Source organism: Tricharina praecox (genome assembly GCF_024521635.1).
Source record: "Tricharina praecox strain CBS 144465 chromosome Unknown BZA05scaffold_26, whole genome shotgun sequence".
NCBI lineage: Eukaryota > Fungi > Ascomycota > Pezizomycetes > Pezizales > Pyronemataceae > Tricharina > Tricharina praecox.
Window position 1 is genome coordinate 259,683 of NW_026250428.1, and position 19,076 is coordinate 278,758.

General features: G+C 53.7%; 4 protein-coding genes across 4 annotated transcripts; 2 read left to right on the forward strand and 2 right to left on the reverse strand.

Annotated features, from left to right (window-relative positions):
* Positions 1-2,127: 2,127 nt before the first annotated feature.
* Positions 2,128-2,965, forward strand: BZA05DRAFT_421331 (uncharacterized protein; the record flags this gene model as incomplete). Its single annotated transcript, XM_051485704.1, has 2 exons — positions 2,128-2,807; positions 2,863-2,965. 2 exons carry the CDS (start codon positions 2,128-2,130, stop codon positions 2,963-2,965), a joined length of 783 nt encoding a protein of 260 aa, XP_051336461.1.
* Positions 2,966-3,788: 823 nt separating this feature from the next.
* Positions 3,789-5,892, reverse strand: BZA05DRAFT_146169 (pantothenate kinase pank). Its single transcript, XM_051478951.1, has 8 exons — positions 5,629-5,892; positions 5,434-5,562; positions 5,089-5,365; positions 4,925-5,028; positions 4,784-4,861; positions 4,664-4,724; positions 4,130-4,603; positions 3,789-4,076 (listed from the first exon to the last, which is right to left on the reverse strand). The coding sequence occupies exons 1-8, from the start codon at positions 5,716-5,718 to the stop codon at positions 3,907-3,909; spliced, it is 1,383 nt and encodes a 460-aa protein (XP_051336462.1). The 5' UTR covers positions 5,719-5,892; the 3' UTR covers positions 3,789-3,906.
* A 593-nt stretch (positions 5,893-6,485) lies between these two features.
* Positions 6,486-11,378, reverse strand: BZA05DRAFT_146162 (SH2 domain-containing protein). Its single transcript, XM_051478950.1, has 5 exons — positions 10,761-11,378; positions 8,928-10,652; positions 6,851-8,869; positions 6,722-6,793; positions 6,486-6,661 (listed from the first exon to the last, which is right to left on the reverse strand). Exons 1-5 carry the CDS (start codon positions 11,127-11,129, stop codon positions 6,539-6,541), a joined length of 4,308 nt encoding a protein of 1,435 aa, XP_051336463.1. The 5' UTR covers positions 11,130-11,378; the 3' UTR covers positions 6,486-6,538.
* A 2,100-nt stretch (positions 11,379-13,478) lies between these two features.
* BZA05DRAFT_407886 (putative chromosome condensation protein) lies at positions 13,479-14,846 on the forward strand. The gene has a single exon (XM_051484663.1). The coding sequence runs from the start codon at positions 13,683-13,685 to the stop codon at positions 14,775-14,777; it is 1,095 nt and encodes a 364-aa protein (XP_051336464.1). The 5' UTR covers positions 13,479-13,682; the 3' UTR covers positions 14,778-14,846.
* The last annotated feature ends 4,230 nt before the right edge of the window (positions 14,847-19,076 follow it).

Sequence of the window (19,076 nt, forward strand, 5' to 3'; positions counted from 1 at the left end):
AAAGCATGCGGCACTCGAGCAGACGCGGTCACCCGAAGAGAAACCCGAAAACTTTGTATGACAAAAGTTGAGACAAACGACAAATGCTTGGCTAAAGTTCAGACCGTTTTGTGGCCTGGAGGAACGTCGTCCGAAGAATGCATACTTTCTATGCGAGCGAGTTATCCGAAGGCCTCGTCGTTTGCTACCGCAGACGTCACAATCCAGGCTTTCCGCACTTCGCTTGACTCGCACACGTTAACCATAATCAGGATACGAAATCACAAAGTTGGATTCCGAGATGCCAACCGAGAAATGAAACCCATGGAAATCGGTGAATGGGGAGATTCTTTGTGTGATATGAGACGGGTAGGAAGGTATTGTGGGGATGAACTTGGTGACGAGGCGGTTCATCAGGGCCTGTCAACTGGATCTGCTGAATAGTTTCACATCTAGCCCGCACGCCTACCGAGTAGAGTGTACCTTTGTCTGTTCCGCGAAATACGGCTGCGGTTTCGAACATTCGAAGACTCGCCCCGCAATCGACATCTGGAACGTCCGCTATCACACCTCCTTGTTTGCAAGCGATTATCACTCTTTGGCACCTCTACCTCGACCAAGACACATTCTTCGTCTCAGCTTCGCCTTCGAATAACCCCCGGATTTCCGATGGCATCAACGGCAGCTTCCGCCAGTATTGGCGCACAGTACCCGAGAGGAAGGAAGTTTGCGGGAGAGTGGTGTGTTTCTCAACGGAAACGGGAGTTTACAGCCCTTGTGAAAGACTTTACGTTTGAGCCCGTGGTGCGGGTTGGTGCGAGGGGGAATCGGGTGGTGGAGGGATGCGGGAAGGCTATGGGAATCGTGCGATGGATAAAGGTGGTTTGCCGAAGGACAACTTGGGCCTTCTTGGAAAGAGGTACGACATTCACGCTTTCGAGTACTCAATTACTCGCTTCATTTGTTTCACGCATCTATGGTTATGATACACTCACTATATCGCACTCGGCTTGATTCAGGACTCGGACCATGTTCCAGAATGGGTACCCTCATAGCGATTCCAGAGCTCCGGATATCCCTGGAATCGTCGGCGTATGGCAACTACATGACAGCTCGCATGATTTCGCTACCGATGAGAAGCGTGTCCCCGCGGTCTATACCAGCTTCCGGTGTCCTTGCAGCGATACCCTTGCAGAAGCTAACAACAACTACAGCGACGTTCGGCATGCACCTTGCGTGGTGTGAATGTCATAATCTAGGTCTGGCCAGGACGTCCTGTAGGGTTCACTGACGTTCTTCAGTTGTAGTTAACCTCGAAGAGTGCTCCCGGCTCTGACAGATGCGTATGAACTCCTGCTGATCACGTTTTTCCTACAGAACGGCGACGTCGTCAAAGCCACCGCTTTCATAGCATGTACGATCTCTGAGCATGCGCAGCAACACGGAAACCTCTACTTCCCGAGTGAGTTTATCGAGGGAGTTTGAGTACTCAGGATCGGACGGGATGTGGAAGGTGACGGGCATCGTGTCCTTGGACTTAGCAGAATGAGAGAGGTCGATGGGGTGAGATTCTGCATGTCGACTGATATCTCGATGATGATATGGAGAAGGAGATTTGCTTGACATTTAGGGATTGATGATAGCAGAAATACCATAGGATAGCTGGTATCGATGGCCAAGTGTGTTGGCTGTTCGAGTGTGCTATGGCTACCTCTCGAACGGACCCCCCCCCTCGAAGTTGGCCTGCGATAGATGCTTCTTTAGTAAGCCAAACCGGAACTGTGAGTTGAAGCAATACTGTGAGTACATGATGTGTCGTGACGCGCTTGTCCCGTCTATATCTCAGCTACCTGCCACTTGGCGTTAAACTAACCGCTGTTGTTGTCAGCCCCGAAATCCACTCAGGCTATATCTCCACCCCCACTAGCAATCAACTCTCCCCAACCACACCTTCCCGTTTACCTCCCCCTCCAACTCCACCTCCATCGTCAGTCCCTACCTATCGCCGCTCGTTTCTTACTCACCATCCCCCAGCACAATCAACTCCCTCATCCACCGCTCTCCTTCCCTCAATCGCTTCCACTTGACCAAAGAACCCTCACCGTTCCATTCGTCAAGATGCTCCCACACAACAGCGGTCTCACAACAATGCGTTCATCCCGCAACGTCTACGGTCGTGAGACCATCCCGCTGAGCCAAGTGGATCCTCACGCACCGCTGCACCACCTGCGGGAGTTTATGACTGCTGAGGAGCTCGAGCGGGCAAAGCCCAAGGGGATCTACGCGGAGTGTTTCAAGCGGCCCGAGAGCTGGGGTCCGAACCCGTTTCCCGACGACGACCTGAGCACAGCCGACACCGATAGCCAGGACGACTGGAATCCGTTTGAGGGGGTCGAGAACTCCGGCGGCAAGGGCAAGTGCAAGGGAAATGGCAAGGGCAAGGGCAAGCCCGAGCCCGAGCCCACGGCTGTAGTCAACGACGAGGAGAATGTTCTCGGGGAGATGGAGGACGACGGCGAGGAAGAGGAGCCGGTGGAGCCGCACGGAGACCGTGTCGTCTACGATGTGGCCGGCCGCAGGTTGCTGAGGAACTTCGAGAACGAGGATGAATACGCGGCTATGCTCAAGGCGACAGGGCCTGACGACCCAGAGGAGGCTGCGGTCCGGCCCTCAAATATCAGCGCCGGGGAGTGGAAGAACCTCCTGCCAAAGGAGAGGACCCGACTGATCGAGCGAAGCTACTTCTACGCCTTCGTCTGCAGCTACCGCATGTTCGCCGCGTACACCATTGCCTTCGGCATCACTGCGTACCTGGTCATCACTATGGTGTAAGTCCAACTACGTAGCTGCTCATACAGTTCCGTTTCCACTAACCCGTGATAGCCAAATCGTCGAACCCGGCTGGTTTAATCCTGTCGACACATCTCTGGACCAGATTTGGAAGGGAATTGAGGACCGTATCCTGGGATACAATTGGGTCAGATAAGGGCGCTACGCTACGGAGCTGCTGGGAGCTTCCAGATTTCTCTTTGATCTGAAGCACCTACTATACTCTACCCTGGTTCTAATACACGGACTCGTTGTCGGCGGTCGAGTTGCCTGAAAGCTGAATGCTGAAAGGCCGTTCTTATGAAGCGTGATGTGATAATACATACTTGTACCATAAACAAGCCGCATCCTCATCCGCTACTATACTAGCTATACAAGGCTTTTCTTCCCTACTGTAAACCCGGGGGATGGCCTTCGGATCAGAAAGGAAACCGCGAGAGCTAAGGTTGCGCTGCTCCTCCCGATATCACTCGGCGCCAACACTGATATCCACAGAATCCTCGGTCCGTTGAACCTGCGAAACTCCGTCGGGCGGGGCACTTCAGTTCCCAGTGAAGTCAGATAGAGAGAGAGCTGTGCGTACTTGAAATTGTCGTGGCCGAACACGGCCTAATGGAATAACGAAACAAAACGGTTGGGCCTATGATATTAGTGCTAGCGCACAGTCCGGGCCGGCCATAGAAACATCGGTGTTAGATGCGAGGCGAGGAACTCCCAGCAGATACAGTCATTGCCATAGAGATATCTCCAACCACTCAAAGCCTGATTTAACAGATTCATATATACTGTCTAATACTATGGTACAAACCGCGGCCCAGCTTCTACTCATGCACGAACCCGTGCCCGAGTGTGATCTAGTCTAATTACAACAATAAAAAACACCCCGTAAAAAAAACGTACAATTCCGCAGCAATACTCTGCAAAGACATGGCAATCCAAAGAGAAGTATAAAAAAAAAGTCCGATGCGCCGCCGCCGTCGCTACCCCAATGCTACTAGGAACGAGAAAAAAATCCGACTTGTAGGAATTAATACCACGTATCATCCAGAAACGCCGTGAAGAGATCGCCCACAAAAGCAGTCCAGAGTCGACACCCCTCTACGAGGATGAGGAGGGGCGGTCTTCCTCATATTCGCTCAGTGGTGGGTGACGCAAGAACGCACCCACTGCACCGAGGTATCCTTCGTGCCGCAGGAAATAAGCCTTCTTCTCACCCTGCGACCAGAATCGAATCGCGTATGTGAGGGTGTGCATCGTTTCGTGGTGTCCTGTCGAGATATTAGTATTCCTGCGAGTAGATGGTAAAAGTGCCGGGGCTCACCTCGAATGAAGCTTCCTCCGAAGTAGATGTGCTTCATATGGTTGATCTGGGCGTGGAGGTACGCGAGCTGGCCGATATTGTTGCTAATTGCGTAAAGTAGGCTCCTGCTAATATCCTCTGGACCGAAGCGTGATTTCTCGTCCCCGCCATTGACTGTTGCGGCCCCGGCCTTCGACTGATCTTCGGCGGGAATAGCATCCGAGACGCCATTGGTGGTTGAGTGCGAGGGGTTGCCGACTGGAGACTCGGCGCGCTTGGCCGCACACGAAGCACAATCGGAACTAGCGGAGGAAACATCGTTGGCACTGGCAGCAGCGTACTTATTAGCTCTTGATTGCATCTTGAAGACTTTCCCGAAGCTGCTGGCGATGGTCGTAGGCTTTAACCCAATCTTATCGTAACCTCCACCGTAGATGTCCTCGACCAGCATATCGACCTTCGTATTGTCCCCCCGCTGAGCGAGCGCCAGCATTTCTAGACAACGAGAATCAGCACACCGCTTGCATCCGGGAGAGTTCCCGCTGGATAGCTCACCGTCAAATGTCTTCGCATCTGTCATCTTGCTGAGGAGTCCCCACAGCGTTCCACCGCCGAGCTGAAGCCACGAGTTAGCCGACTCCAAGCCGACGCATTGTCCCCATCGGAACCACCCACCGAAGAACCTCCCACTCTCTTGAACTCATCCGGACCCGTAACCATGAGGATGCTCACTCCCGAACCAATGTTCACTAGCTACGCCCCCGCATCAGCTTTCCGATCAAATACTGTAACGACGTCGCTCGAAGATGGGTTTACCATGTACGGGTATGCGTCGGGCTTCGACTCGGAGAAGTGCATCGGATTATCTTCGGTATAGCTAAACACCTCTCTCGGAATCTCGCGCGAGAAGAAATCGAGCCCTATGCCACCGTCAATCAGTCAGTTAGTCTCCAGAAAGACCTCCTCCCGGCCGCACACACCTCCGATCAGACATTCCATCTCATCCTCGCGCCGAATCTCCACACCGATGGCATTCTGTATCCTCTCGGCGTACTTGTACGCTCCCCCTCCAGTCGCCATAATCTGTATTTTCTCCTTCCCCGGAGGGCGCGCCCACTCCGAACTCCGTATGAGCGCACCCATGAACGCAATCAACTCATCGATCTTCTCCGTCTCGAAGCTCTTGAAGTTCAACCGGCCCCCCTTCCCGTGTGGGTCGCGCGTGAAGTATACCAGTTTCGCCAACGAGCCGCCAATCTATAACGAGTCAGAGCACGCGTAGGGCCGGACGGGAGGGGGGGGGGGGGGGGCGAGATGGAGCTCACGTCGATGGCCATGTGGGAGAACGAGGACTGGTGGTGGGGGAGCCGGATGTCCCGCGGGACTGGGCCGGTCGTCCGTAGCGTCTCCTCCGATTCGCTGCCGTCAACAATGTGGGCGCCTTTGACGTAGATCTGGCCCCGCGCCCAGCTAGTGAGTATCAAGTGGGGGACGCGGATATGCCACACCAAGCTGCGTACCTTTGCTGGGCCATGGTATTCCGTGGCTGGAAGCGTCACGGCGCCGGGCGTGGAAATAGCTTGCACTTCGGTCTCGACGTTGGTACTCATGCTGGTATGTAGTCGACCGATTCGGTTACGATTGAGAATTCTGCTGTACTTGTGCTGGATTAGATCCGAAAAGTAGGTGTGTGCAGATGTAATCGGAGTTACGCGGCGGGAAATTTGTGCAGTTAAGGAGGTTCAGATGCGGTCGGATGGAGGTCAACGGTTGGTTGGGGGAAAAAGCTGGCCGGATGTACCCTGGCGGATGATCATCAGGCTCGGCCCTCGGCGGGTTGGAGACAGTGGCGGTGGCAGTGGCGGTGGCTTGTGGCAGTGGCTTGTGGATGTGGCTGCGGCGTTGGGTATCAACAGATGTACCTACCAGATACTGTTTTATAAGCATTCTACTCTATGTAGGATGACCTATCAACTGGAAAAACCAGCGTGCGAGCTCATGGGCATACCTGTAATCAAGCTTTGAGGTGGTTGTGACGATAGACTGGGTTCGCCAGGAAGCTACAGTACATGTCTAGCCCAGAAGTTGATCTTCCCGTATGTACAAGATGCTCGGACGGAGAAAGTACACTGGGCCGCATTAGTTTTGTCTTCAATACCCTTCGTCCCCGAAAGTCACCTATCCTTCGGGAATCTTATCGCTTCCCTGACACGTTGCGGTGTCGTCCAACGAAACCCTTTGAGCTGCAATCGTGGGGCCTAAACATGCCCCACATCCGCCCCTCCCCCTATCTAGCCCCACGAACATGTACAAAAATTTGTTAACCGAACATTCGGTATGCGATGACGAAAAGATAAAAAAAAGCAAACCAAACGCTATCAAATCATTCGTAATTCACACCCTTGCTATTATGTATTAACCCCGACAAGATCATCTCCTGCCCATGGGGCCGCCACCACCACTGCTGTTGTTGCCGCTGCTGTTTCCGCTGTGGCCGCCGCCTCCGGGTCTACTGGACCGTACCGCCATGTGCGTGAACATGGTTTTGAAACCCTGCATTTCGCGGATTGTTAGAATGCGTAACACGATATGATGGTAGTGGGGGGAACTTGCATTGCAGAGAGTAACAACGTCGGGGTAGCTCGTATCTCGAAGCTGATATGCGCCGGGTATGACTCGTACCGGCTATTTCTAGAATTAGCACGTCCGGTCTTCCAACAATTCATAAGGGAGGACACATACCCAGCATCCTAGGGGAGACTTCAATCCCGCCTTGAATAGAAGCAGGAAGTATCCAGGCTTCTTCTCGTCCAGGCAGAAGGCATAACTCGACCGCTTGGGATTGGCCTCGCAGTACTTCTCCAGCCACTGCTCGGCGTCCTTTCTGGATCCGGTCTGGAACTTCGAGTTATTGCAAAGATCATCGATCTTGCGCGCCATTGCCTTGACGTGGTTCACGATGAGTTCGTCGAGATCGCTGTAAGAGTACTTGCCTTGTACCCTCAGAGTCTTACCGACCGTGAACTCATTGGCCTTGTCCAACTCGAGCACATCAATGTGCTGGTAGATATTCTCGCCAATCTTCCAGGTGACGGCAATGTGGTCCGGTCCGTTTGACGATGGGCGAATAACTGCGTCGCCGCGAGCCCTGCCAGCCAAAAACTCTTCCGCTTGACGGCTGTTATACGTCTTGAACAACGGATGCTTGATGACTCTAACCGTTCGCGTCTGCTCCTGATTGGTCACAGCCATGCGCGCCTTGTCCTTCTCCTCCCTTTCGTCGTCCCACTCCCCCTGTGGCACGTACACCATGTTGCGGTTAGGCATTCGAATCTTCTCATCCCGGAGAGACAGTTCACAGTAGAACGTTTTTCGGCTGAGACTCTCGATTCTTGCCTGGATCGTTTGTCCAACACTGTAGAAGTTTACCGGTCGGGTATTAACCGCAGCACTTGGCATCTCATCGACACTGATGTTGCCTTCAATACCGCAGTCCAAGCGTGCAGATAAATAGCGATCGGTAACGCGACGGATCTTGGCAGCCACCACCATCTTCTCATCGAGCGTATCTTTTGTCTCGCCCGTGAGCATCGTGAAGACTTCATCCACTCCAAGACGAACAAACTTCGAGCGTAGCTCTTCGTATGGCTGCTGTAGCTCGGCCCGAATCGTTTCAAGGGTGGCCCGTTTCCTCTGATTGAAGTTTTTCTCAAGTTCTTCAGCATACTCCTCGAGAATGAGTTCGTTAAGTCTCTCGGTGCCAGCCTTGATCAGTCGATTGATGATGCCACCCTTTCCGGCATTCTGGACGATGTGCGCGACGTCCTCTTCGTCAAAGTCCAAGGCATCGGCCGCCATCTTCCGTCCCAACTCGTACGCTTCCGGATGCACTCTGGTTCCATCGAGGTACTCGGATTCCCGGTCGTTCTTAGTAAAAGGGATATTGAGGAAACTCGCGGCATTTTCAAACACCTTTGGCCCGAGAATTGAAGGCTGCCTCTTTTCGGGGTCGCCGAGGACAAACTGCTCTCGTGTCGCAATCTTTCCGCCACAGGAAGACATAATCTTCAGGACGTGCGATGCTTTCCGAGGACCAAGGCCGGCAATGTACGGCAAGAGGTTCGCGATGCGGGGTTGGCGAACGGCTTCGTTGATGAGTACTCCGGTGAGGTTCACGATATCAACCATAGCCGTCTCCAATGCCTTCCACAATCTCTCGGGACGCAGCAAACTCTGCGCCGAGTGGAACGTAAGTCCAACAATGTCCTTGCCCAACGCAGCATACTCGAGGAGAGGGCTCTGCACATATCGCGCCAAAGCGCAACAGTACCGAGCCAGAGGCGGGAATTCGGGATGGTCGACCTTGGCCCGAGCGCTGTTGTAATATAGCCTCGCCACCTCATCGTTGACAAAGATGACTTCACACAAGGCTCTGCCATCTTCGTGCTCGTCCTGGACTGTGAGTTCCTTTTCCTCGACCAATTTCTTGAGATCCTCGTATAATCTGTTCGTCTGTACACTGAAGCCCGACACTCCAATGACATCAGGCCGTTTCTCGCGAAGAATCTCGTAAACTTGATTCTTGTTCGCCTCGTCCTTCAGGTCGTTCACTTTGATGTTTGTATGGATCCGTCCCTCTTCGTCAAGGAAAACACCGACAATAGCATCGCCCCATTCTCCCTGTCCGTTAGAGAACGTAAAGACCCGGGGAAGCTCGCCAAGCTCCAAATTCTTAGGCTTGTACGGTGCTTGATCTAACCTCTACACAGAACCATTAGCCACATGCATCTCGGGTACGCACAGAACAGAGCGCTCTCACCTTGCTGAAAACCTGACTAACTGTGGCGGCGATCGCGTCTTCGCACGCTGTCCGGAGCCCATCCCTCAAGCTTCCTCGAAAGAGTTCGCCGAATTTGGCCATCGCAATGTCCACCACCTCCTTGCGTTCCACATTCCAGGCATCTGCGACCTCACTAAAACCCCCGGACACAATGTATTCGTATAGGTCCTTGTGAAGCCTGCCAGAATTATCCAGCTCAAACATGACCTCGACAAATCCGTCGTTCTCCGCCTTCAGCATCTTCAAAAACTTTTCGGGTTCAAAGGCGATGGCAGACAAGCGTTGGTTCCGGAGGTACTTGAACGCGTAGTACTGGTGTTGTTCATCGATCATTCTCACACCTTTCTCCGTGGGATTGATATGAATTACTGCCTCAGTGAACCATTCTCTCCGCATCGCCTCGCGCACCACAGGATTCATGAAAATCTCTTCGGCGAGCATCTTCTTGGCCGCAGCCATAGCCATCTCCGAGACGGGGAAGTCGGTGTCGTCGACAAAGTCGTCCGCCATTTCGTGGGGAGGGAGGTTCGGGTCTTCGGCAAACTCGCGCTTCTTTCCGGACCGAACATTTGTGGCGAACTGTGTCGGAGTGATTCCAAAGGCTCTAACGAGGCCGTAGACTCTTCCCGCACGGATGCGCTCAAATATTGACTTCCCAGCGTTAGGTCGTCGACGGGCGGCACCGCTTTCCTCCACCAATGCTAGGTCTTTAACTTCAGACTGATAGCGGAAATGCACGTAATCGAACAGATCCTGAATCAGCTCCATCTGATCGGCCGTGCGCATGCGCTCCTCCAGCATCTCATCTGGTTCAATTTTGAGCTGCGTGCGGAGGGAGTCATACAACTTCTCCAAGCTATTGCGTCTGGTCAACAAGGCCCTGAACTTGAGGTCCATGTCCAGAATGAACCACAGATCCTTCTCATGCAGTAATCTCTCGGACTGAAGATCGTATGTGGGTTCGCCCTCGATGTAAGTCCTCCTGGGTATCTTCGTCACGTGGATGAGGTAATCGCGGCGCTGGTGGTACACAAACGGAACCTCGTAGTTATCAACGACGAAAAACCGGAGGACGCGTTTGACAGCTTCGATGAAGGGCTCCTCAAGCTCCTCATGGATGACTCTCTTAGAGAGAAGAGCGTTCGCGATCCATTGACCTTCCTCGGCAAGCTGCTCAGGGGTCACCTGCAGGTCTTTGAAAGGCTTCCGGGCGATCTGGTATCGCTCCGGTTCGTCACGATGGCGAATGGCATTGTCCTCGTCGGTGAGAAGGCGCTCTTCGAGCTCGGACGGCTCGAACACATCCTTAAGTTGGAGCTCGTGGGTGCGCTCTTCCATCTCCGCCACGCCCGTGTCCAGAACGAGCGCATCTTCGTAGTCACCCAAACCGAAGATCTCTTCCATGTCGTTCATGGCACCATCTCTGAGTCCCAGCGAATCCGTGTCGACCCGTCGGCCGTGGCCACTTCGTCTGCGTGCGATGCGCTCGTCGCCACTGCCCATACGACGATCCTCATCTTCGGAGGAATCATTCTCGATAAACCCGTCGAACTCGTCAGCCCGCCGGTTGTTTCCGTAGCCACGGTCGTCGTCATCGAGTTCTCCGGGGGCGTCTAATTCCTCGTCCGCAAAGATGTCGATCAATCCTCGAGGAGCTTGCCGATGACGTTCCTCGCGACCACGCTTCAGTCGCTTGAATTCACCCTGCAGATAAGAAGACGAATCAGTGTAAGAGCTGTTGCTGGTGTGCTGCTACTGTGGGCAAGCAGGAGCATGAGAAGCTGGCGACTACGACGAGTGACGTGTACGCACCTTGGTATCCCTGGAGCCCTCTCCGGTATTCTCCATCATCAGATCGAAATCTTCCTTGTCGAGCACTTCATCCTCCTCATCATCCTTGTGGCTCCTCCTGCGCTTTCTTTTCCGCTGGCCCTTCACCACAGTTCCATCCTCTAACTCCTCGTCCTCATCCTCCTCGCCGTCTTCGACAATGAAGCCTTCGCGAACTCTGGCTGCCTCCTCATCGTCGTCATCACTCTCCTCCTCGCTACTGTCATCGAAGTCGGTGGTGACCCTCGCCGCCTTCTTTGGTTTCGGTTTCGCCTCTCCTAGCTCCTCGTCATACTCTTCTTCTTCTTCATCTCCAGTTTCCATCGAAGCTTCGCGTATGATGAAGTCCATGGCGATGGTGGTTGGTGGGTGCTTACGATGGGTGGCGGGTGTTGTGGTTGTTGCTGGGTTTCGCGGGTGTGAAGAGAACGGGAGATGGAGCAGTTGCAATAAAAGTGGGCGCTCACAGGATCTTTATAGTCGGGGGGGGGGGAGAGGTGTCGAGCGGTTCTAATCGGGGTACGTGTGAAGTGTTGTGGAGGAGGAATTGGTGACTTGTCGCTGTTACGAGTTAAGTTTGGTGGGGAGGGAGAGCTCGACCTACTAATTGAAGACGCGAAAAGTAAGAACTTGGGAGATGGATTGTGTGGGCTTGGCATCCGTTACCCGGCGATCGCGCACATCGCGCAGAGTGTGGCTCAATGGACATGGTGTGACTCGTGAGGCTGAAGTGCCATTGTGTGGCCCGTGAGGCTGAAGTGACATGGTGTGGATAGTGTGCCCCGCCAGCAACGCCCCCTCACACTTGACGGTAGAGTCGTCTTTATTTGCAATTCACCACTGAATCTCGCTTGCTTGATACTACATACTGAGAGAGCGGGGCCTGAATTATCTGCTGCTTGTTGCTACTACGACGCTGTGAAGACTGACAAACTTGTGGTTCCGTGGCGTGCTCCGCTGCGACTTGCCCGCTCATGCGGTGATACCCTTTCACACGTTTCCCGTTACATAGAAGCAGATATCTCCGGCACCGATTGAACGCCAAGATCTTTCTGAACGTCCCATGTCGCGTGATCACTGACCGTCCCTGCGCTATTCGGTGCGCGGACACCAGGCGATGTACAACGACGGTAGTGGAAGTATACAACCCAGGCTGAAGGCTGTCTCTCCCGCCGGATAATATCGTCGGTGAATCTTCTCATTGCGACTGACGTACGAAAAACGATCCGCTAGAGGAGAGAAGGAATCCCAAAGACGCCGTCAAAAGAAAGCCGCAATCGAAGCAAAGTGCACTCAGCCGGCAGATCTCTCCGTTAAAAAGAGGTGGCCCACACCGAGTCGCTGCCGAATCCATAACGTCAACCCGCCCTAATTTTGGTGCGGGTATTTTAACTCGGTCCAAAGGTATTGCAATAAACAGAGACTCCAAGGTAGGATACCATTTGCTGACGACGATCCGCAACTGTAACTTTCGGGAGCAACGCTGGGAGCCCAGGTGCGACTGCAAGCTTCTGACATTGCAGCGCTCAGGATGTGAGTCTCGGATTATGCTTTGTGTGCGGACATCAACCAAAACGGCCGGATAGCTGATCAAAACGGAGACGGAATTCTTTTCTCATTTCGTCAAAATAGCATTGTATATCTCATTGCAATTGATCGAACCGCTTTTCATGTTGCGTAAACTGTCTCTTAACTTCTGCTTCAAACTCTAAAATCCGAATAACTTCCCCCCTGACTCCCGTTTCTAAATCGTGAACCCAACCAAACTCTTTCCTGACTTCAACCACAAAACCTTAAACCTAGTCGACCACTTGGGCAGTAGGGTGGTTAGTGATTGGATGTATCTGGGAAGAGTTCTGGCGATGACAGTGCCATCTGCTTGGGTCATTATTAATGGAGTTATCTATAGATCAACTCGAAAAGGTTCGAGATATATGCTCAGAAACTTTGTTGGATACAGTTGGCAAGTCATACCAGTACACTAGAGACTGGACAGACTCTATCAATCGACTAAACGACTCAAGAGAACAGTTATCATAAACACGTTGTACTAATGCGAGTGAGAAAAGCATAGGGTAAAGAGTTGAAGCGAAGCAATTGTAGGATAGAATATCATGTGAGAGTAAATGATAGCTACCCATGTGGGGTAGATTGATATGCGAGAGACAGATCTTACAGGCGATGGGAAACCATGAGTGCCTAGAAAGCAATGGAATGATATTTCGCTGATGAATACGACTGCGTCACTGCCTCGCGCCAAATATTGGCCACGGAGAGTGAGAATTATTCCGATTTTCGCACGCAGCCGGCAGCCCATACACATCTCTGGTAGACAGTTATTGGAATATACATACGTCCTGGTTCTATGGATATCAACCAGGGCAAACAGTAATGGCGCCTCAAAACCGGGGATAATTATATCGAGTTTCATCACTCGGATACGTTTGCCACAAATAGGTAGCACAATGCAAACGTATCCGTGATCTTATGGATATCTCGGAAGCGTGGTATACCGGCTACGGAGGCCGTTTCAGCTGGTTGTCACGCTGCGAAATGTTTCACTACTACCTAGTAGGCGTCTTGCGTCTGGAGTAGGCGTTTCTCACTGGGTGCGTCGCATGTGGAGCGTTTGTCTCGTCTGGCAAGCCCCATTCACATATGGTGTTCGGACTTTAGCCGCCGGTAGTTACCCCGGAGTGTCTCCACCTGAGGAAAACTCGCGCACGTGACGATGGTCGGAGCGAGTGAAGGCGAGTATGTAATCGATTAATGAGCTCCAGCTGCCTTTATTCTCCACTGCCATAGCCCTTACCCACTCTCCGATCTCGGACCCAGTCTGCCGGCTTCGTTCGTTCCCGATGATATCAACACCGTCCCATCGTACGCGACCGCTACAGTGACGCGATGCCAGGTGCCGATGAGCTCCCCGCTCCCCACAGCCCCAACCCCCCACCTCCACCGAACGTCGAGAATGGCGCTGCCCTCCAGCGTCTGGAGCGCGAGCTCTCCGTTCCGGAAAACAGTCCGGACCTCCTGCCAAACATCGAGAATGTCGAGCCAGTATCCGCGCCGTCCAGCCCGAAACTCGCGAAACACCTCCAGATCCACGCATACCTAACGATCCTGTCCATCTTCGGCACGCTCGCACGACTTGGCCTCACAGCGCTAACCTCGTACAACGGCGCGCCTCTCGGCGCCGGCACGGTGATCTGGTCGAACCTCGCCGGCACCGCGGCAATGGGCTTCTTCATGGAGGACGCGCGGCTTTTTGGGCCCAACCGTGCCACCATGCCGCTGTACACGGGCCTGACCACGGGCTTCTGCGGCAGTTTCACGAGCTTCAGCAGTTTCGAACTCGACACGTTCCGGTTCTTGGTGGGTAGGGGGCCCGGCGGAAACGACTTCATGGCCGCAGCCGCATACGTCATTGCCACCATGGCTCTGGCCCTGGGCGGCCTGCAATTCGGCGCGCACGTTTCACATGCCCTGCGGAAAGTTGTCCGCCCGCTGCCCGAGAGGGAGGTGCGTGTGCTCGACTGGATCGTCGTGCCGCTGGCCATAGCGTGCTGGGTTGCGGCGGCGGTCATGACCGTCGAGATCCCGCGGTGGAGGGCTGATGCCCTTTGGGCCTGTGTGTTCTCGCCGTTGGGGGCGTATGCCCGCTTCTGGATCTCGAGGACGCTCAATCCTACGTTCCGCAGCTTCCCGGTGGGGACATTTACGTGCAATATCGGAGGTACGCTGGTGATGGCGGGGATGAGTATTGGGATGGGGAGGAGTGGGGATGCAGATGCGTGTGGAGTGCTGAAGGGCGTCGCTTCAGGGTTCTGTGGGTGTTTGACCACGGTCAGTACGTTTGTCGTCGAGCTGAGGGGGTTGAGTGTGCAGCGGGCGTATTGGTATGCCGTCTGGAGTATCGGTGTGGGTTTGGCGGCTATGCTGGTAGTGCTGGGAGGATGGACGTGGGGGATGGGTAGGGAGTTGGTGTGCAGCACATAGATGATAGATCTGAAAACAGTAATGGAGCAGAATATTCCGTGCAGTCCACAAAGACACGGTTCCAGCCGCTGCGGATCGGCGGCAAAATTTACCCCGCGTTCCATATATTTCCCCATATCGTTCCCGTAACCGTTGATAATACGAACTCCCGTCCCTACAGTCCGGACATCCCGGCTCACTGATCGAGCGGAGGTTATTGTTGGCGATTCCTTATCGCGGATGCCCCAGGGAGAAGCAAGCCGCAAGTAGAGCTCCAGGAGCAAACTTCAAGCCGGACCCTTGTGTATGCGTCGGCGGAGATAAAGCGAAGACACAGGATAGCAACTACCATACCTAATCAATTTGCGCCGCACATCGGAATTCGATGCGACAGAGTGATCACTTATGACAGAGCCGGAATCTCCATATCAAGGTCCGAGACTGTATTCGACTGTGTGGGTGATTTGAAGTAGTACCTACCTGGCATCCCTCGTGACTATCCATCGCTGCATACCTATTGTAGATCAGGAATAACGGGCCATCTCCGCGTCGACGATGCAAAATTGGCTACCGTACTGCGCGGCGAGTGATGGGGTGTGATAGGGTGGCATTACGCGAAGTGACATGGCTACCTATCTACCGACCTACTTTACTGATGGTCGAGTAGGCACATACTTCTCCGGTGTGGGGATAACTAGAGTACCTAGTCGGATGAGCTTCCACTCTAACGTCTGGAGGTATCTACTATGCGAGAGTTACAAGGCGATGCGAAGCACGATGGGCGGGGATGGCATGGGGACCATAGGACAAATCGCTACCCAGGTACCCGCTCTAAGGCGTAGGGCGCATGCGGGCTCCGGCACGCCTATGTAGAGTACGGAAGACACGTGTGCTTCTATCTCGCAACGGTGTGCCGTGCCGTGCAGAGCCGGCAGATCCAAGAGACGTGTGCACTACGCAGCGTCATGCCACATCACTCCTGGACCGACCTCGCCAGTGTTTCCACCGGCTGCAGGTTCCTCTCTGGATCTAGGCTTCTATGTATGGTACTTTTGCTACTGGTGCCGTCTTGCGCCGCACTGGGGGGTTCGGGTGTCCTCCCCCTCATCTAATATATATGCACCCCGGTGTGTGTGTGCTGACGCGATCAAGGTTGAGGTCGGTGAAGGGCACGGTACTCTAAACGAAGGCGAAAGCGACTTGATTGTGAGTTTTTCTTCAAGATTCCACCCCATACATACATACTTCAACGGTGAGACAATCCGGTACCTGCAAAGTAGGAGATCGCGACAGAGGGAGAGGGAGAGTGAGAGAGAGCAAGGGACCGAGGAAAAAACAGGCGATGTACCTGCCGCTGTGGGTATGTATGTAGGCATAGTTCGAGAGTATATATGTATGTAAGAGCAGGTAATTCCTGACGTTTCGAATCGCATCGTCGACTCCTGGATCATCCTGGGTCCCATCTCATCAGTTAATAGGTACAGTATGGATGGACATGCGTCACATGGGCCGTGAATGTATGGTACGTAGGATGACTACGTGCTCCAGCACTGCCTACCTGTAGTTACAGGTACACCAAAATGTATGATGAATCTACCACGCAAGGAACTAACTAGCCCGCAATCCGGGGCTAATCGAGTTTTCCCGTGCGAACGAGAGCTTCCATGCCATCCTGAAACCATCGCGCCGGACTGGACTGGGGGCGAACCCTTCCCCTTAACTACCCCCAGCCCATTAGCCTACACCTGCGCCACAGGGTGCATCGCTTTGCCCTAGGGATGGTTACATATTCCCCCCATATTCCGTTCTTCCTTCCTGATCTTTTACCTCCTTCTCGAAGTTCGAAGCTGTTGATCTCCGCGCCGTCAGATCTAATTAGCTGGGTATGTACGTACTCTGTAACGGCTGTATCTATCGGAGGGGAAGGTCGGGATGGATGTGGTGAAGATCCCGACCTCGGATGAGCTTGAAAGGGAGTAGGTAACTATATATCGTACCTATTGGATTCGGAGACGAATACGGGCAACATCCCGTGATAGGTAGAGTATCTGAGTAAGATGATAAAGGAACTTTCCACGGCGCATCTCGTCGGTTGCCTACCTACCTATGTGCCGGCCTAGAGTACCTACTCAGTACACAGCATACATAGAAGGATGAGATGGTGGTGGGCAGTCCGGACGAATATGACAAGGGGGGTGGAGAAGGTGAAGTCCAAGCTTTAGGTAGGTCTCTTCGGAGTTTCACGGAAGTTAGACTGGTTATTGGAGTGCAACACACAGAGGCGAGGTTCCAGTTCCACCCGATAGATAGATGGGGCTACCTATTCGGTGGATACAAGGCAGTTCGGTTCTATGACGGGTTCCCTTCGATTCGATGATGAAGCGTTCGACGCGCGCGGGAAGGATCCATGGTGTGAATCTCACTCTTTTCAACCTGGGGGTGCATATCTAGCGGTGAGAACAGAAGTCTCGAACGCAAACCGAGGCGGGAGGAACGGATATCTACAGCTGTTACGTGTGTAGGTACTACGGATGAACCAACCTACGTGCACCCACCTATATTACTTGCGCCTCGTCTCCGCCAATCGGTCGGGCAACTATATTATAGTCTTTAATTTCCCAGGCGTATGCAGCTGCAAGGCTGCAACGGGAATAATGGGTGACAGCTCAAGCGAAGAAGCAAAAGACCACCAAAAAAAGAGCTTGGAGATGGTCGTGCGTCCGACGCCCGACCCATGGACCGTCTCTTGGGCCAGCGGGATGCTGCAAACGGCGTCCCGCGGCCCGCCACGAGGCCAGCACGAGGCCAGCGCGTGGCCTCGCCGTGGAAAATGAAAGTATTTCCCGCCGTTGCGGTCTGTGGGCGGGGCGGGGGAGAGCTTCGAGTTCGCGAGACTCCCAAGACGAGGCCCGCGGCCGACGCCAGCGTCCAGAGCCCGGACCGTCAGTAGTTAGGATTCATAATGGAACTCGGTTCTTGCCGCCGCCGCCGCCGACGTTGGGGGTGGTGAATTTTGAAGGTCCCGGAGTTGGTGCACAATAAACATCCCACATCTCGTGAATCCCATAAATAGAGTGCTCATGACCGGTCTGCAGGAAATCGGCGGCCACGGGGGCGGAACCTGCAAATGGATGCCGTCATTTATGGAGCGGCACCTCTCGGACGAGTGCGCGCAGCCATCTGTGGAACGCAACTGACATGATAACCCAGAGATCGTTATGCAAAGACGCGATGTCTCCTGGAATGCGAATGTTGTCCGTGGCCGCATGGCTTGTGAGTCGTGTCCGGCGCTGAAACGTTTAGCTAGCGCTCGTTTGCAGTCTAGCGCCCCGCGATTGGCCCTCCATCATGCTATGGATGGATATTCTCGATATTCTCCGGTCAGGCCTGTCATGCTCGTTACTGCTGCGTGAATGGCTGGTGCCCTCATCCCTGGCTGACCTGAGGAATCTGAGACCTGCCATTCTATGCGTATGTCTCAGTCCCGCGGGAATACCGTACAACATACCCCTCTATGCGCCGCCTCGTCATAACGGCCTCTCGTTGTGTTGGTATGATAGCTACGGTGACTATTAGCAGGTGATCAGCAAACAAATCCGGTGGGCAGCGGCGCGGTTGCAACTTAGAGTGGAGTCAATTCTGTGTTTCCTCCGCAAGGTCCCCATCGCTGACGACCGTGCTTAGATTCGCCTTCACTTCTCCACCGCCAAAGGGAAGCCCATGGTGAAACCACTGTTTTCTCCGATGTCGGGAACTCTTTGTTGTCGAGCTAGGTACCGTATCCAGCGCCCTGTGGGATCGGTTCTTTGTGCGGTGTTTTCACGCTCGGGGTAGTCTGCCTTCTCACTGCTCAGCATCCTGCCCCACCGTTCCCCTCAAAATGTAGTCCCCGTTCTCATCATGCTGATCCAGTCCGCCAAGTGGCACTGGAGGGTGTATGTAGGGAGTTGCCGTGAAGTAGTTTCCAAGTCGCCCCCGCTTTGGGGTAGCCTCGGAACGCCACCATTTCAATGGGTTGGTGCGCGACGACACGAGCGGTCAACAACTATCATAACTGGTATTTTTCAGGATTCCTTTTGTCGGAGGTTGGTGCGTCGTGGTGTGGTTGGAGGCTGGAGGTATCGAGTGGTGTATCGAGTATCTATGGCTCAGTTGCATAAACAGAACACCCCAATCAATCCGGCTGACTCTGAGGCCTTCTCTGTTCTATAATTGACAACTCCTTGCTTGGATCTGACTCGCTGGCTTACCACGTCGCCCAAGAGCCGAATCGACGGATGGGCTTGTCTATAGAGTGCTGAATGTTCCTCTCGTGGAGTC

Coding starts and splice junctions, on each gene's coding strand:
- BZA05DRAFT_146162 (XM_051478950.1), bottom strand. CDS start 11,129: ATGGACTTCATCATACGCGAAGCTTCGATGGAAACTGGAGATGAAGAA. Junction 8,870..8,927: donor TTAGTCAGGTTTTCAGCAAG/GTGAGAGCGCTC, acceptor GGTTCTGTGTAG/AGGTTAGATCAAGCACCGTA. Junction 6,794..6,850: donor AGTCTCCCCTAGGATGCTGG/GTATGTGTCCTC, acceptor TTCTAGAAATAG/CCGGTACGAGTCATACCCGG.
- BZA05DRAFT_407886 (XM_051484663.1), top strand. CDS start 13,683: ATGCCAGGTGCCGATGAGCTCCCCGCTCCCCACAGCCCCAACCCCCCA.
- BZA05DRAFT_146169 (XM_051478951.1), bottom strand. CDS start 5,718: ATGAGTACCAACGTCGAGACCGAAGTGCAAGCTATTTCCACGCCCGGC. Junction 5,366..5,433: donor TCTCCCACATGGCCATCGAC/GTGAGCTCCATC, acceptor GACTCGTTATAG/ATTGGCGGCTCGTTGGCGAA. Junction 5,029..5,088: donor GATGGAATGTCTGATCGGAG/GTGTGTGCGGCC, acceptor ACGGTGGCATAG/GGCTCGATTTCTTCTCGCGC.